Genomic DNA, 17,189 nt, shown 5'->3' on the forward strand with positions numbered 1-17,189 from the left:
TATAAGCAAAGATGCTTCTTCTCCACTGTAAATTGGCTTGGGGGATTGTGTGTGGTGTACATGTGCATTATAGCAAAGCCTGCAGTGCATGACACAGTCCCTTGGGGACCACTGGGGAACCTCCCACACTGACACTGAACCCAGCGGGACACGCTACAGGGAGATCAGCAATGTGAGGCAAGGTCAACCAGAATACTGGTGGCCATATGAGTGTCTACACGTGTATATGTACATGAGTGGACGAGACAGAAAAAGTGTGGAAAAAAAGAGAGAGGAGAGCATGCATCAAGCAGAGCATTTATATGAGGAGCTATTGCTCCCCCTCTGGTTCTCTATCTGAATAGCAGCAATATTGCTTGTAACAATTTTTTTGGTATGTATAAGTTGGTGTTAAATGTGTCTTCAGTAAATGTAGTTACACATGACTCAAACAACAATCAATCACTGAATCCTCACCGCCTCTTGGATTTGGCAGCGGAACACATGGATCCTGAAGATCTCAGCATTGTAGTGGCTCTCGGTGAAGGCAAAGCAGTCACTCTCCGGTGTGCCATCATGACCCCGCACACAGAACAGAATCTTGTAGATAGGGTAGTTGGCAATCTCCGTACTGTTGTGGGGGTCCAACAACCTGTTAAAATATAAATAAATATGTTGCTGTTTGATATATATGTCACTACTGCACAGCTACTTTTGCTATGTGTACTGTGTCTATGATGTGAGCTTTTGAGTCCAAGTATGCATATTGCACACACACATATCTTACCGTACAATATGACAATATATATGTTAAACAATTTCTCCATATGTTCTCCTTACCTGACAGTGCCTTCAGACACGCCTGGCACAGACAGTGTGACATCCAGGGGGAGTTGGCACTGCCCTCTGAGGATGCTCATCATACGAAGGGCCTCCACCTCACTGCGGGGGGCGTTGACCGATGCACACCCCAGATATGTCAGCTGGCTGAACACAACACTGTCCTCATCTGGAATGGGACTGCCCGGACTGTCATCTGATGATGATTCATCTGCTGCAAAGTGGTAATGAAAAGATGCAAAGAAAATAAGGGAAAGGAATGAAAAGAATTATTTTATGACTTCTATATTACCCATATGGTTGCACATCAACAATATTGTCCTTGTCTGAGATAATTTCAATTGCCCTGGAAATAAGAATATAACATAGAAATTAGAAGGATAGGTGAGAGGGACAACAGTCATATCAATGAGAGAATTGAATGAGGGATGTGGGAGTACTTACAGTGTATAATTTAAAAAAAAAAATTGGGTGCTTCTGTAATATTACTCTTACTGTCTTAAAAATACATATAAAGCTGAAGATAAGCGCCACTGTGTGATCTTTGACAGACACGAGAAAAGACAATAAGAAAAGTCACATCATGGCTCACCTCGGTACGACCTCTCATTCAGCTCACTCTCCTGAGCCGTCTGAACAGGAAGCACTATCTCCAACTTGGGCAGGGGTGTGCTCAGAGGGTCAGAGCCTGGCGGTACAGGTGACGCTGTAGTGGGAAGAACACCGTGGTCGCTCCCACCAAGGTTGTCCATTCCTTTTTCTGGTTCAAGCCCAGTGTCAGCTACCGATGGGTCCATGAGGACATCCTCTAACTCCCTCTGGAGCTGCTGCTCACTTCCATTCCCCACAATCTGATACACACACGCGGAGGAGGAGAAACACGCATAAACATAGAAACAGACATGCACACAACCACACCAAAGAGCAGGGACAAAAGAGGGCACAGAAAGCAACATATTTAAACCCAAATAGATAGATTAAACACAAGAACACATATTGTTATACAAAATAATCCTAATAGTCATCATAACGAAACGAATTTAAGCTAATCCTGAGGCCTACATCAACCAATTCTCTGACAGTTTTTAGAACTGTGTAGTGGCTCTGCCTTCAACAGTGATCTTGTAATTAATTTCAAGTGAGTATAGTGAATGTGTAAGGAGGAAAGATGCCTTGTTTCATGTTGGCAGTCAGACATATATCTTGATTACAATTCATCCAATATTAGTGATTAGTGGGTAAGTGTGTTTGGGTTGTGAAATAACTGTATCCAGAAATCAGAGGAGCCATGCCAGCACTTACTGTATGGGAACTCATTCTACGAAATAGCAAACAGCATGTTCAAGGCTGGATGAACCATGAAGTGCCACGAAACACATATCCCTGCCTACTGCGGCTGCAGCCTGATGTTAGGTAAGAAATACAGAGCAGACTTAAACTGCAGAGGGCACTGCTGTATTGAGTAAAAAGGGGATAACAATAGGCAAAGAATAGAGAATCTGATTTTCAGTTTCTGTGGTATATGTGTATATTTTATTGTTGAATATTCTGGCTAAATTTTCCAGGTAGGCTCTCCATGTACAGACAACAATAAATAATATTTATGACTTAGAGATATATGGCAATTTCTTCAGTGGTGTTAGACTCTAGAGCAGAGTGTATACTACAGTATACTACAACTATAATGTCTGTGACAATACTCCTAGTGCCATATAATGAAAAAAAGATTATACTTTGAAGATACTGATGTAAAGCAGCTATCAGTTCTATATTTGCATTCACACATCTGACAGACACACATCTAACTGCATCACTATGCAACTGTGGAGGGGCTTCTGATTTACAGGTAGTGCTAAAAGCCTTGGCAATTTTCACGTACAACTACAGTCCTACATGTAAGAATGTCTATCACTACCATCATCAAAACTAAACTGTTGAGGAGGCTGGCTAGGGCCATCACTGAACAGCCGGCAAAAATACGCAAAGCACAAATAATCACAGACAGAATCACCACGAGATCACATCACAAAGAGAGAGAGGAAAAAAGGTATATACAAGCAAGAGACATAGAGAGAAAAGGTGGAAAGGAAAGATAGCGAGAGAAGAGACTGACCTTAAAGCTGACCCCTTCCTCAGAAATCACCTGCATAACAAACAACAAGTTTAGACACACTGACTCCTCTCTGACTGGATGGACTGACTGGGAGGGAAATGTGCACAAGAGTGTGTTGGCAAAAACCAAAACATGATATCTGGATGACTGAGTGTCAGTGAATGGAGTGATTTCACCACTGCATACTGAGAAGAGTGGATGTGTGTCAAGTACTGCTTTTCTTCCCTCTGACAGCAAACAGACAGTGGCAACTAGGCAGCACAAAACTGACCTCAACTCTGATTTCCATCAAAATAACCATAGTCCATTGAGAGACTCTGTACTCATGTAATATGCAAACTCATACTCTCCTATCTCCAAGCACTGCAAATGACAGAAAAAAGTGTGACTTCCTCATATCAGCTGAATATGCAAAGTCCATGCTCTGCTGGCGCCATCTTCTGGTACCTTTACAAACACCAAGTAGACAATTCCTTCCTTTACAGAGAAACATACGGTAGGTATAATAATGAATGACAGAGTATGAACATGTGAGCCGGCTACTTAAGTAAATTCAAGAAAAGGAAATCTGTTAACTAGTAAACTGAAAGGCACATGGACAAAATGTACCCTAAGAGAACAGGAAAGGAGAGGAGAGGAGAGGAGAGGAGAGGAGAGAAGGGGAGAGAAGGGGAGAGAAGGGGAGGTAACCTAAACCCATTAGGGACACACACAGGATGGTGGCTGGAAGCTACATTTCTTTCCTCAGAAAGTCTTCTTTCTCTTTGTGGAGAGACACACCCTTGACACAAAACACCATTATTTTCCCTGACAATGAGTTCAAAGCACTTGCAGCTGCATCGCCACACTGTTTGTAAACTAATATCTGCTGGCTGAGTGCTAACTGTAGCACTGAACTGAATCAAGGAGGGCATACTTCTATATCGGACATACTGTAGTATGATAGCCCATGCTGCATACTGACAGAAGCAGCTGATTTGTGTTACACGTTCAGCTAACACACAAAAGAAATGCACAAATGACAGGAGTGTTCTCGTCAGTTTTTTGATTTGTTCATGCAACAATGATCCCTTCCTTTCTCCTCTACTCCATACTAACTAAATAATACAGACAATACAGTGAAAGAACTAGTAAAACAAATTTAATTCATCACAGGTTTGAGAGATAAGAGCAAGTTCTTCACTACAAACAAAGCCTATGAAAATGCCCCATTTTTTAGGGATGTGTACATATCAAAAAGGATTTAAGGACTTCCTTCCTATAATTTGCAAATAAGAAAATACACACAGATAAAACACACAGATCCCAGAAAAACTAAAGAAGGTACAGTGAGAATGTGGAAAACGCAAAACAAGAAATGGTTAGCCTTATGGTTAGAGTGTGAGGCTGCATGTTTAAAAAGATGGACGAGAGCTTTAGATAAGTGAGTGATGAACAAAACCTGGTAACAATGTAATCTGTATGAACTGTGACCCCTTACCTGCAATTTAAACAAGTTACACTGTTGACAAATAGGTAAAGATGAAATGAACATTGAGATGTTTTGGTAAGTCATGCCCTGGGTCCTAAGAAACACTCTTAAAACAGTTATCATTCGGCAGCACCGTCTGGCCTCTTATCCTACTGGTCATTTGAAAACAATTATAGCTTCACAATTACTATAGTTTTTCTTATGTAATCAAGAGCAGATTATGACTATTTTCAGTATCAAGTATACTCATGATATTCATAGAAAGAAGCACTTTAGGAACGGATTTATCCCATGAGGTCAATGTAAATGTCTACAGACAAGTGATACAGTGTACTCAGCCCCTAAACTCTGACTAGACAAGTACAGCTCTGAAGTCACCCTTCTCTTCCTTGTACCTCTGTCCATACCTACAGCCAACCATCCTTACCTTCAGTCCTGTCTTTTCGTCATCACTACCATTATTAGTGGAGGAGGGTGTCTCGTCCCCCAGCCGGGACACAAGGACAAAGTCCTCACTGTTGAGAGTGGACACTGAGTCCGAAGACACGCTAATCTTCCCCACCGAGCCCTTGTCATCCATGGCTGCCGCTGTTAAACTCAGCCACGCTGCTCATGAATGGAAGACGGGAAGAGGAAGTGGTGGAAGATGATGAGCAAAATCACCTAGAGAAAGAAAAAAAAAAGAAAAAAAAAAAGCAGAAAACAGTCATGATGTGATGAAGTCCATGAAAAGCATCTTTAAAGGCAACTGGAAACTTAGTTATTAGTACCCTAACCCTTTAAAAATGCTTGAACCATTCATTCTTCACCTTTAGAGGTCTTTTTCACAGTTTAAGGAAACCCTATGGCAGCTTTACAAAACCCAAAGAGAGGGAGAGGGAGCATAAAAAGAGAGTAGAAGGTGCAAAAGAAATGTTGATCAAAAAAGCATAGCTAAAAGTGATAGACAAAAAAAAGGGATCTGTAAGTCATTTGGAGCAATTTTGTCTATCTCAGCAGAAAAGAGCAGAGCTATTTGCAAAATAGCTTGATGCAACGCAAAGCGATTGTGATACAAGCATCCTTTTGAAAAAGTAATACGCATATGAAAGTGAGGAATTAAAGGAAAAAGCCAGCTTGCATCTACCATCCATTTACTCCATGTATGTAAGCTCCCTTAAAAAGATTCATTTGTGGTCCTCCACCACCACATTAGACATGTACACAAGAAATATATGACATAAACATACAAAAAAAGATGTAACGAATGTGCTAATTGCATTGAGTGCACTCCTCCTCAGTTCATGACTGTTCTCCCGGCCTGCCACCACAACCACAAACAACCTAAAACAAAATTTTGTGGGAAACACTACACATCATTAGCTAATCCCTTGCTCTGCCTTTCACTCCAGCTCCCGTCATAAATCCATCAAAGCGACAATGCATAACTTACCAAGAAAAGCTTACAGAATTTACCTAAGCACAAATTCTCAAAAATCATATTGTTACTTGTGAAGTAAGCTGATGACAGGACAAAAGACTTGGAGAGAGGAAGTAAAATGTTGAATAGGTAATGGCCAGCAAAAAAAAAAAAAGAAAGACAGAAAGGAGAAGATATTTTTCACTTTTTACCATTAGTGGCAAAGTCAAAAAATCACTTCAACGTCGAAATTATCATTTAGTCTCTATTTGTAAGATTAGGTATGACAATAGGAGGTAGAATTAAGGTAAGATTTAGTTTTATAAGCAAAATGAGGTAAAGCTTCAACTTTATAGTTGGCATGAGGTAACTTCTTAGAAAGGGAGTTGCCATTGTGTGTAACACAGGAAGAAAGGCACAATAGAAGGTTCTGGCAGAGGTTCAAGAAGACACCATAACAAGCTATTTCTGGCTGTTTCCCCATTCAACTCCTCCCTTTCACTCTATCCCATCCCTCTCCCTTTCACTAGTCTTTTCTCCTCATCTCTCCCCCTTCCAATCCTCTATTTTTCTCAGCCCTTATTGCTCTCCTCTCTTCTCCTCTGCGCTTGCCTTCCTCCATTTTTCTAAAAGGTTTCAGTTGCTGTTTCCAGCACTTTAGTCTCCTGTCAAATCCCTGCCCTCCCTATTCAAAGCAGGTCCGACAATGGAGAAGTAGCAGGGGGAAAAAAAAGTACAGTGGAAAGGTCAAAACAGTTAATAATGTGAAGTACTTATGATGTTGTATTGACCCAGACTAAACCTTAATATGAGTAGCTATCTCTGTGTGACTGAGGTTCTGCAACAGCTTGTGTTGATATAAGTGTTGTTATTAAGCAGAATACAAACTGAGTAATATAAACTGACAGCTTAAACTTGCTCCTTTTATCTTTTCAAAGCCAACTGAAGAAATGAGCCACTGTTTTTCATCCAAATTTCCTAAGTGTTGTCTTTCACTTGTACTGCAAAAGGGGAGTTGAAAGACAGGGTTAAAGGGTATAATGATTTGCCATGTCCACTTACTGTGAAACATAGAGTAGTTTCAGAATGAGCAGAAACCTGTCACCCTTTGACCTCTGAAACTCGTATGTAAGTAATTAGAATCCATCTAGATTTTGATAACACACAACTCAGCTGATCTTTGCACCATGTACGAGTCCTGTAACTTGAAGGTCACTTTCACACAAAGATAGATTGTTGCCTTTCAGTTGTTGTTCATTTCATGACAACAGTGACTTATTACAAGTGATCCAAGATGAGTAATCATGAATCCATACGGACTAACAGGTAATCCACTCATTGTTTTGGGAACTGTCATCCTGTATCATCGATGAAATACAAGGACCCACGGGAAAAAATTCAAAGCCCAGTGACTGACAACTTATGCAGACCTTACTGACTTATGCTTTTATTTGACATTTCTTAAGTTTCACATGATTTCACTAATTAATAACTGATTGTGAGCATTATCAGTGAAGACTGCAACTCGACCACATGTATCACAGGTAGCAGCTATGTTTCACTCACTTCTCAATAAGGAACTGCAACAATAACAATAAGAGCAAACAAGCCCACTACAACTTTGTTTTACCTCCTTTTCACTTTCTAATGTCATCGGAAAATCCAAGCACTCACACGCATGCATGTTACCACATTTATCAAATGATCTTGCATAAATACAAACATCAGTGCTTTGCACTCACACCACAAAGAAACTGAACCAAAGTCAGATTAGAAAACAACCAGAACAAGATCGCTTGGAAAGGCGGGTCTCAGCCCTGTCTGGTCCGCACCAGTTTTGAACTGACAGCTTTCAAACCAGCATAAACGTACAAAAGCAAACGGAAAATTCCACCACAGCTTGTTTGAACAGGTTAACAGTTAACCTAACAGGTTCGTTGTGCAGCTGTGTACAATTTAGATACAAAATATTACAAACATCAGAAAGAAAATGTGTTTATCTAAAACTATGTTTACTGTTTTTGGGGACCTCAATTTTTGAGAGTGGCGATGACCTTAATTGAATATAAGATCTTGATAACTTTTTATTTCAGCATACCCTTTAATACTGCAGATTTTATTAGATCACTTGAATAACATGGTTGGATACTGGCATAGCTCTGCAATGATTCAGCATGTACCATGCCAAAATAGTGCTTTCAGTCAGCAATGACCACTCATCTTAAAGCCCCTCCTAGTCCACCAACAAAAGGGGTTTGCACTTATGTCTCCTAATCAGACCTCTACTCAGGACTGTGTGGCTGTACAACAGACTGTGCGTGATTGACCACTTCCTTACTGTCCTGATAGTTTTGTTGCACTCGTTAGGGAGGGTCAGTTTACACTGTTATCATTGTTATTACTTCATATAGTTTGGTGTCGTCATGAAATTCCCAGTAAAGCTCCTCCCACCTTCAGACTAGAGGTCTAATCAGCCAGAGGAATCAGAAACACCTGTGTGGGATGAGGGCCTTTAACCTGCAGCAGAATCTCTGTAGGTTCCTACCAGACTTCCACCTTGGGCCAGCTCTATTACCTGCTTGGATCTTTAGATCTTTAGCAACTGTCAAATATTTCTTACAGTTGTGCGAATCAGCAGATAAACATAGTAAACCTCAGTCCATAAGAAAAATGGAATCCGACTAAGTAGGAATTACAAAACTTTCATCGCTCCTCAGCCCTTCCTTTTTTACAGGCTTTTAATCTTGAGGAGGCAGACAGATGTTTACTCCACTTTTGGCTCAAAGGCACCAGCTTTCCATTTTTAGCACATTTCTAATCTGAGTGATTATTCTAGTTCTTTTTCCTCATATTTTTTCACTTGATGAACTTTGAGTTTCTACATCTTGTGGTCTTTTGTTTGTCAGTTTTGCCACAGTGGCTGCTGCTGATAAGGCTAATTCCTGAAGTCTCGTATACAGTCTTGGAAAATATGTATGTAAGCATTAGCAGTGAGTTATGCATTAGCAAAGCAGCGCTTTAATGAAAACAAACTCATCGTCAAAATAATTGAAACTGCGATACTTAGGCCTTTCTTGAGTCCTTCGCATTCTTAAAGCTTCTAAGTAGCATCCTATAAAGCCTCTTGACTGCATCTTTTTACATGCTTATATAAATGATTTGAATAGTGTTACTTGATGATGGACCAAGCCTTTATATTTTAATTTTAACATTGATAACTAACCCACCCTAAGAGTCCAGACAAACAACAGTAATTATCAATAAAGTACTGCGTGTGGTTAGAAAAGAAATTAAACAGTGAAAATTTTGCTTTTCTGGCCAGCATAAACCTTATAGTAGATTACTGCTTTGTAACCTTAGAGTCAATCATTTCACTAGAGCAATGTAGAGCTGAGCTGAGACTCTCCAACTTGTGATGTTATCTGAGAGAGATGGCAATTAGCTTCACTAACTCATTCATGTTTTAAGTCACAAACACTGAAGATCTTATCAACCTTTGCAGTTGAGCCTAGACACACACGTGCATACAAAAACATAAAAAAAACTACTATTTAATGATGGATCGCACATACCCTAAACAGAGACAAGCAGCTGTATTATGAACACAAGTAAGCACTCACCCACAGGCACACATGTGCATGCACACACAAACCTAACACTCTTTGACTAGCTGGCAGCTCCAACAGGCTTATAATGGTTGCCTTGTCACCCTGTTTTCCTCCTTTGCCTCAGTAGCAGCTCTCTGCCTGCTCCTGCCAAATTACACTGTTCGTTATCAACCTTTTTAGTGCCATGGTACACTTCCAGGAAAACACACAATCCATTGCCTATCAGACTACTAACTGATACAAAATTACAAATAGCATTCCATATCTAAATTATTAAAATGTTCCTAAATGGTCTTATATTGGGTAATATTTCTAGGCTCATTTGAGAATTTTCTTGAACTCTTGCTTTGTTAATTTGATTTTTGACACATCACATTCACTGTGCTCAACAACACCAGCTTGCTTTCAAGTACAAGAGACCTCAAGGGTAGACTGTCTCTTAATTCCTTCTAACCATTTTTCCCCAGCCACTCCCTTTCTCTTGATTTCTAAACCTCTTTTGTCTGTTTCTGTCTTTGTTTTAAATCTTTTGTTTTAATTCTTGCTTTGTAAATCTTACCTTTTTCCCCACTACTTTGACTATCTTCTGACAGGACAGAAAGAAAAGACCACTGTTATGCATGTCACCATGAATTCCCTCATCATTTGCAGTGTTTAATTTGGTCCTAATCACCTTTTGCAAAGGTGGTGACACTCATGCAAGTATTTTGCTGCTCATATGTCCTGTTACTGTTACTTCTGACAGATGCAGTTCTGAAAGTTAATTCTTATATATTTATATTTTATATTCATATTTTACGTGTCTGAATTCCTCAATAAAGTACCATCACTTACTATCAATCTGCCCTTCCCTCAAGAGACAATTTCACAGAAATTAATAGTGTTTGCACTCACAAATCAATCAGAATTTAATCCTAGTCTTCAGTTTCAATGTTTCAGTTTGTATGTTCGGCACAGCGAAGTAAATGTGATTATATTTTGACATACTTAACAGCATTCCACAACAGCAAAAGAAAAATCTGCAAATATTCACATCTGAAAAGCTGCATCCAGAGAAAGTTTGGCAATTTTCACTTGAATGATGGCCGACTCTATTATCAAAGTAGTTTTCAATCCATCTTTTTGTCAATCAACTAATCGATCAATCGACTAATTGTTTCATGCAACATATAACGCCTGATGGCATTAGCTCTTCTGAAGCTTGTTTCCCAAAAAGATCAATGAGTTCAGTGGTTGTTAAAATGTGACTCTTGTTTTTTACAATGTGATACTGAATAAATGAAAAAAAAAGTATATTTTACCCATGTCAAGTTAAAAAAAAAAGGTGATGTTTTACACCTATTTGCTTGTTTGTTAGGGGGAAAAATAAAAAAGCACATATTTGGTGATAAGATGCAGTGAAGTTGGTAGTAAATTGTATCTTAAAGGATTACAACCCAAGTCTGGTGAGTTAGAGGTCAGAGTTTTACCAATTTAGCTACTAACACACAAAGTGATAACAGCAATTAGGTTGATGTTGTCTGGGTGTGATCTGCATGGATCACCCAGAACAAAGTTTAATTTTGGGACCAAATGACCGACAAAAGTGGCCTCTCCTAGCTGTTTGTCACAGTTCAAAACAGAAGCACAGTATCTGACAAGAATATCTTATGTCAATCCAGGTGTAATATTGTGTACACTGGCAATCTATGCCTGCCTTTTTTTTTTTCCTCCACTACCACTCTAAAGCTGAATGGTCTGTTCTGGGCTGCCAGCTGGGCGCTGCGTGCAACTCACAAGGGAGAGGAAGACACAGCCAGACACAGCCAGAGAGCATTCAGGCTTGCAACACAGTCCCTTTCGATGCGTCTCACAGCAGTGATTTCAGCCAGGCAGAGACATCAGAGAGAAAGGGACAGATAGAAAGGAAAAGAAGAAAGAATGACAGAAAAGGCTGAACTACTACAAGGTTAGTCACAAGGTACAGTAGGGAAGGAATGAGAAAGAAAAGATGAAAGAGGGGCTCTGAATGATCAAGTCATGAACTGTACACATCAGGGAAACACATAAACATACATACAGAAACATGCAGTACCTAATTTACATCTTATTTTTACCGTGTGAGCACCTAATAATCATCTCAAACAGGTCAACAGCAGAGTTCAGGCTCCCAGTTGGGTATCCGCGAATGAAACCTCTGCACATCTCACAATTTCACATGACTGAGACAAAAAAACAAAAAAAAGACAACAACTCAATCACACAGTGTAGGCCTGGCTTTAACTTCTGAAATGGAGAACTGGCTGCAACAAGCCCGTCCACTGTGAGATACTGAGCTGCACACAATGTGTGGCTATTCACAGACATTTATTTAGCAGTGGTTTTTGAAGAAGAGAACTATGGCTTAAAAGGGAAACTTGACACCGTGTGTGTAAGTGAATACGTACTCAAACAACATACGGCTGTTAAGGGTGTTAGGCCTTTTCGACATTAGAACTGAATGCCGCAAGTGCCACTTATGCAAGGTTAAAAAGAAAGAGTACATTTATTATACAGGCATTTTATGTAAATTCTGGAAAATGAAACTGAGAGGAAATGTATTCATTTCATTCTCAAAACACCAGATATGACCACAGACGTACAAATATTGACATTCAACATTATTAAAGAGTGTAATCAATGCTTTCCTTTCATTTCTGCAATCATATAGGCATAACAACCCCAATCATTTTTATTATACACAGGAGGCTAATCTTCTTAAAAAAGAAACAAAAATTGAACATGAATTATTCAATTATTATTATTCATCATTATTTTTACCATGAATTGCGTTGTGTTTTTCCTCATTTCCCACATTACAATTCAAGGGACTGGCTGCGTGTTCAAGAACTAGCATAAATGCAAGGTGATTGTAAAAGGAACTAAAACACACTAATAAAACACTGCAGTTGTTCAGGAAGTATCTAAACTGAGGACTGAAATTTCACTGGCCCACCAAGTCATAAAATCTAAAAACCAGCTCAGAAAAATAACCAGGCCTTTCCTACAAATAAATAAAATTCAAATAGTAAACTTACCTGTAATTAATAAGTAATTAGTGATTCTTAACACTGATTAAAGTTCTAGCCCTCCTGGGAGGCTGATCACTGGAGGTCTGAATAATTTGACGGATTGATTAATATTAAATACAGACTAACAACTACATGTATCAGGATTATTCACTAAATATTATCACAGCAATCATTGAATTTTCTGATCTGAATTATCAGCAGTGTTTCTTTAAATCAATCCGCAGCTGCAAACACATTGACAAAGATCACCTCTAAAGAAAACAAGCTCTATAGATGCAAGAAGTTTGCACCTGTTGGTGAAAGCACGTAATTCACATTGGTTACAAAGTGTGAATGCAACATTATTGATGCTTCACTGAATAAAGCCCAAAACATCTCCAAAAAGCTCAACAGAAAGTTCTGGCATTCTGGCAAGACTCCCTCATCGATGCCTCCAAATACTTGTATCAACATTTAAGTTTGATAAATTGACAGATAACCTTTTAACTTGAAACAGCAAATTTAGCAGCATTCAGGCAACAAGCTGAATCAGCAAATAGTACACTTAATTTTCAAGTTGCTAAACAGTGCACGACTGCCCATGGCTACTCATGCAGTCATTGCATAATGCCACAAAAAACCCAGAATTTCCTCCAAGCTCATTTTGGGTGTTTTGATACTCAACTGTTATTTGTGTTGAGTCAACAATAAGCGAGGAAGAAGTTTTTTGCAGATGTTACTGAGTGTATTAACTAAATCTTCTAACTAAACTCCCGTATATGTATTTCCATGCTCTCAACCCTACATAGTCTCCTTTCATCTAATCCACAGCAATTGGATGAAGGAAACACTAATCCACTACAGCTGATGCCAGCCCCCCGCCATTCAGTCTCCACCAGCTCCCCAAATAACAGGTGCATTTGAGGGGCGTTGTTGGGATTTCAAAACATTCAGGGCTCAGTCTAAAATCAGTTACAGACCGAGCTATAATAGGAGGGATACAAGGGGACACACTAAGAGAGAATGCATTAAAGCTCAACAGCAAAATGCATCAATTAGGTCTGACATCTTTGGTTTATAAGTTCATGAGTCCTATATATTTATTATGGATGACTTGACAGTTTTAGGCAAAAGTGATTGACATGTTGATGCTGCTGAAACTTTATTCAAATGAGCAGTTACATCCTTTGGCCCTTTCTATTTATTGTTAATATTGCTTAACATTGTTATTATCTTGTTACAACTGTTACAATGTGTGTATTTGTTCTCATAATTCTTAAGAGTAAATAACTGAGTTATCATCACAATTGTAGTATTGCCGTCTGTTTTTCTTTTTGTGTTTTTTTGTAACAATTACTAACAAAGAGGTATGCCTGAAAGATGCATTGTGCTGTGCAACAGCATTTGTACTGAGACCACTGTATAAAGAATGCATATTAGTATAACACTGGAATCAACCCATCCATCATTTCAGAAGTTATTACAGTAAATATTTGCATACAGGCAAATCTGAATTTTGTGTTCTATGTGCATGCTGCATGTGTCACCTTAATGACCTACAATGACTCTTTACTGCAATACCCCTGCTTCAGGAAACAGTACAGGAAGAAAGGGCTTGGCCAAATGAAGTGGCAATTGGCACATTTGGCTCAAAGTTACCGTACATGTTGCCCACGTATTCACGACAAGACAAAAGCTACTGGTTTCAAAAACCCTATTCTTGGTGGTAACAGTAGTCTTGGGCATTAATCTGACAACAGCTGGTTTGCTAGCCGTTGTCAGGTTAATGAAGGGTTGTCTCATTACTAGTTGTCTCATTACTAGCTGAAAGTGAGAGAAATATCGAATATAAACTCTTTAACATTGGATTACTTGCTCAATATATCAGATTGTGTTGGCACTACTTGTGCTAGTGATTGACTGATTGACAAAGCTGTGCAGCATTAACCCTAAATCAGAGAATTAAGTTAGCTTTTTTATGGTGGATGCTGTCCGGCACATCCTGTTGAGATGTTTAAGTCAGGCCTAGAGAGGTTAGCTTAAAAACTATACACATCTCTGTACTGGTTGGACCATATATGGGCAAAAAAAATTTTTATTAGAAGATATGCCATTAGCAAAATGCAATTCAGTTATACAGCTAGTTTGTAAATGTATTATAGCACTGACTATTGTAAGGAGTATTTCTGTGAGCTACAGGAATTATTTAACAGGGTTCTTTCAACATAATAATCAAGCTCACTCAAGCAATGCTTCACAAAAGACAACTCTCAAATCTTGATTGTCAAGACACCCATGCATGCCACCATAGAGACTCTTCAAAACAGGCCCTGCTGGTCCCTCCCTTATCATGTGACAATAACAAAACTTCAACCAACCAAAAATAGAGTGGATTAAATGTTCACTGTGTCCGAGTACATGACTTAAGAAAGATTTGAGCCAAAGGCTAATTACACCTGTAAACATCTGTAGGGCAGTTAGTATTAAGTGCTACAATTTTTAACAAAGAGTCACTGTCATCGCCTAGGTATACAATGAATACTTTTCATCTTGTTTTGTTATAACAATCAAAATACTCATTAAATGAGTTTTGTGTGTCTTTATTACATATATGTCAAAATGAACTTTATGTGGAGAACTCCCATGGTAATACACAGGAAAAAGAATGGTTGACGTGATAATCAATGTATTGTGAAGTATTACTGAATGAGTCACAATGCCATAATAAATAACAGTAACTTGCAGAAATCATAATCAGCACTACCACCCTGTACAGTCACTCTATGCTGAAAGCAAAAAACAGAGCACATCCAGCTGTCACTACGCCCTGTGCCAAAATATTAACTGTGACGAATAAAACAGGAGGAACGATATAGAGAAAATATATGTTACACTAGTCACAACTACTACATAATGGTTATTCAAATTCATTCACTATTTAACAGATAATTTAGATATAATGGTCGCAGACACAGTAATTGGCTTTCTGGACATCACTTAATCTGGATACAAGCAAAACTGCTACATGTTCATGCAGCGTGCACAGCCTCCTGGGGCCTTGATACGTTTCAAACCACACAGTACTTTGATTGATAATTTATCTAGGGCCAAATAATTTTGCTCGACAACGCTGGGGGAGCTTAATGTAGCTAGCTCTACTGTTAAGTTACTGCCCCAGTTAGCCCTTACCAACCTGCCTGACGTTAGCTATGGTAGCTATTCAGCAGTCATCGATTCGAAGTCCGACAAAAATGCTTAACTACACAATGACCGCTTAGCGAAACTATTCCGTCCCATAAAGCAGTTTAATTCAAACTGCTATGCGAGAGTGTTCGCAATAATTTCGCGAATACACCCGCTGACAGGCCCTCGCTGGAGAGAGCCTTGATACAGGCCATTACTGTATATAGCTGGCTAGCTAACGTATGCTAGCCATGCTACCCCGGCAGTTTCAACCAACGAAAGGTATATTTCTTCATAACTGATGAGGGGACAGCCGCATTTAACTTTGAGGGTAAAAAGCAAGAGCCAGTGCAAAACAGCTTACCTGTATTCCCACGGTTATATTTATTCCAATGGCGGTTGGCACAACATTGCACTCTCCCAGTAACATCAGCAGCCAACAGCAGCCAACAGCATCCAGGCGAGCTGTAAACACAAGCCCAACCAACCCGCTGACATCCACAGTGCGCATGTGCCCGTCAGTGCTCCCCTCTCGCCTGCGCCGAGGAAGGGAGGCTACATGAGATGATGCTCGCAGAGCCCGTTTTAGGGTCTTCCAGGGCAAGTCCGAGTCAGGTCTCAAGTCTCAAGTCTCAAGGCTCGACTCTTGTCCAAGCAGGTCTCACGTCCTTGGGGACAGGTCCAAGTCAAGTCACCACTCTTCGGGAAGTTGGAAGTCGGTGGCAAGTGGCACATTTTGGCGGAGTCCTATCAATCTCTCAAATACATCTGTCAATCGGCCGCTAAAGCACGGCAGCCAGTTCTGACAAACACACCCACTATTCTCACTGTGTTGCGCTCATGCTGGCCCTTGTTCCATCAGAGTCGGACCAGATAACGCAATTGAACAATTTATGTAACATTAAAATTTTAAATATAATGAAAGTCACTAAAAGTCTCACAGCTAGTTAGGTGTCGATGGACCTCTGAAGAACAGTGTACAATAATACTGACTACACAGACCCATCGTGCAATTTCCACTCAGATTTTTGCAATGAGATTTGGAGATTTTTAGCACCCCCTTGTGTTTTGTTAACCCTCTTATTTTGCCTGGTTAGATTTAAATACCACACTGCAACAACACTACACTACATCGTGGTACAGCGAGAGAGATCTCACACAGTCGACATCTCCCTGACCGGGAAATCCAAGAGCCAGGAGCAGATGTGTTCATGGAGAATAAAGTGTATGAGTGATGCAACGGCCAATTTTGTTTACGCAACTGCTGAGACAGTCTTAGTATCTATGGCGTTAATCGCAGTGTCAGGAGTCAAGTTCTCATGGTAGCTTTTCAAAGGCACAAGAGGAAACTGAGATTCACAAAGGATGACAAGAGCCAAACAAACATTATTTGTTGTCAGTTTATTGTAGCATGCAATTTCATGTGCTAAGATCCTCCTTTTCATAATTCCATCTCTCAGTGCAACACAGAAGCAGTATGCTGCTCGGCCAAGCTGTCTGTAAATCAGTGTAATACAGGTGAACAAGCCAGAAAATGCACAGAAGTATCAATCAGTCAGTCAAACAA

General features: G+C 39.6%; 1 protein-coding gene across 2 annotated transcripts in view; it reads right to left on the reverse strand.

Annotated features, from left to right (window-relative positions):
* Positions 1-16,219, reverse strand: part of LOC120806083 (rab GTPase-activating protein 1) — a 73,859-nt gene extending 57,640 nt beyond the window's left edge. The window contains exons 1-6 of one of the 2 annotated variants that reach the window (XM_040156772.1): positions 15,987-16,219; positions 4,831-5,066; positions 2,933-2,962; positions 1,412-1,670; positions 820-1,033; positions 457-631 (exon numbers count right to left, since the gene is read on the reverse strand). In XM_040156772.1, the coding sequence (XP_040012706.1) occupies positions 457-631; positions 820-1,033; positions 1,412-1,670; positions 2,933-2,962; positions 4,831-4,983 (831 nt within the window). In that variant the 5' untranslated portion in view covers positions 4,984-5,066; positions 15,987-16,219. The remainder of the gene's footprint in view (positions 1-456; positions 632-819; positions 1,034-1,411; positions 1,671-2,932; positions 2,963-4,830; positions 5,067-15,986) is intronic. The other variant, XM_040156773.1, reaches the window with a different exon arrangement.
* Positions 16,220-17,189: the final 970 nt, after the last annotated feature.

Source organism: Xiphias gladius, chromosome 20, assembly GCF_016859285.1.
Source record: "Xiphias gladius isolate SHS-SW01 ecotype Sanya breed wild chromosome 20, ASM1685928v1, whole genome shotgun sequence".
Classification (NCBI taxonomy): domain Eukaryota; kingdom Metazoa; phylum Chordata; class Actinopteri; order Istiophoriformes; family Xiphiidae; genus Xiphias; species Xiphias gladius.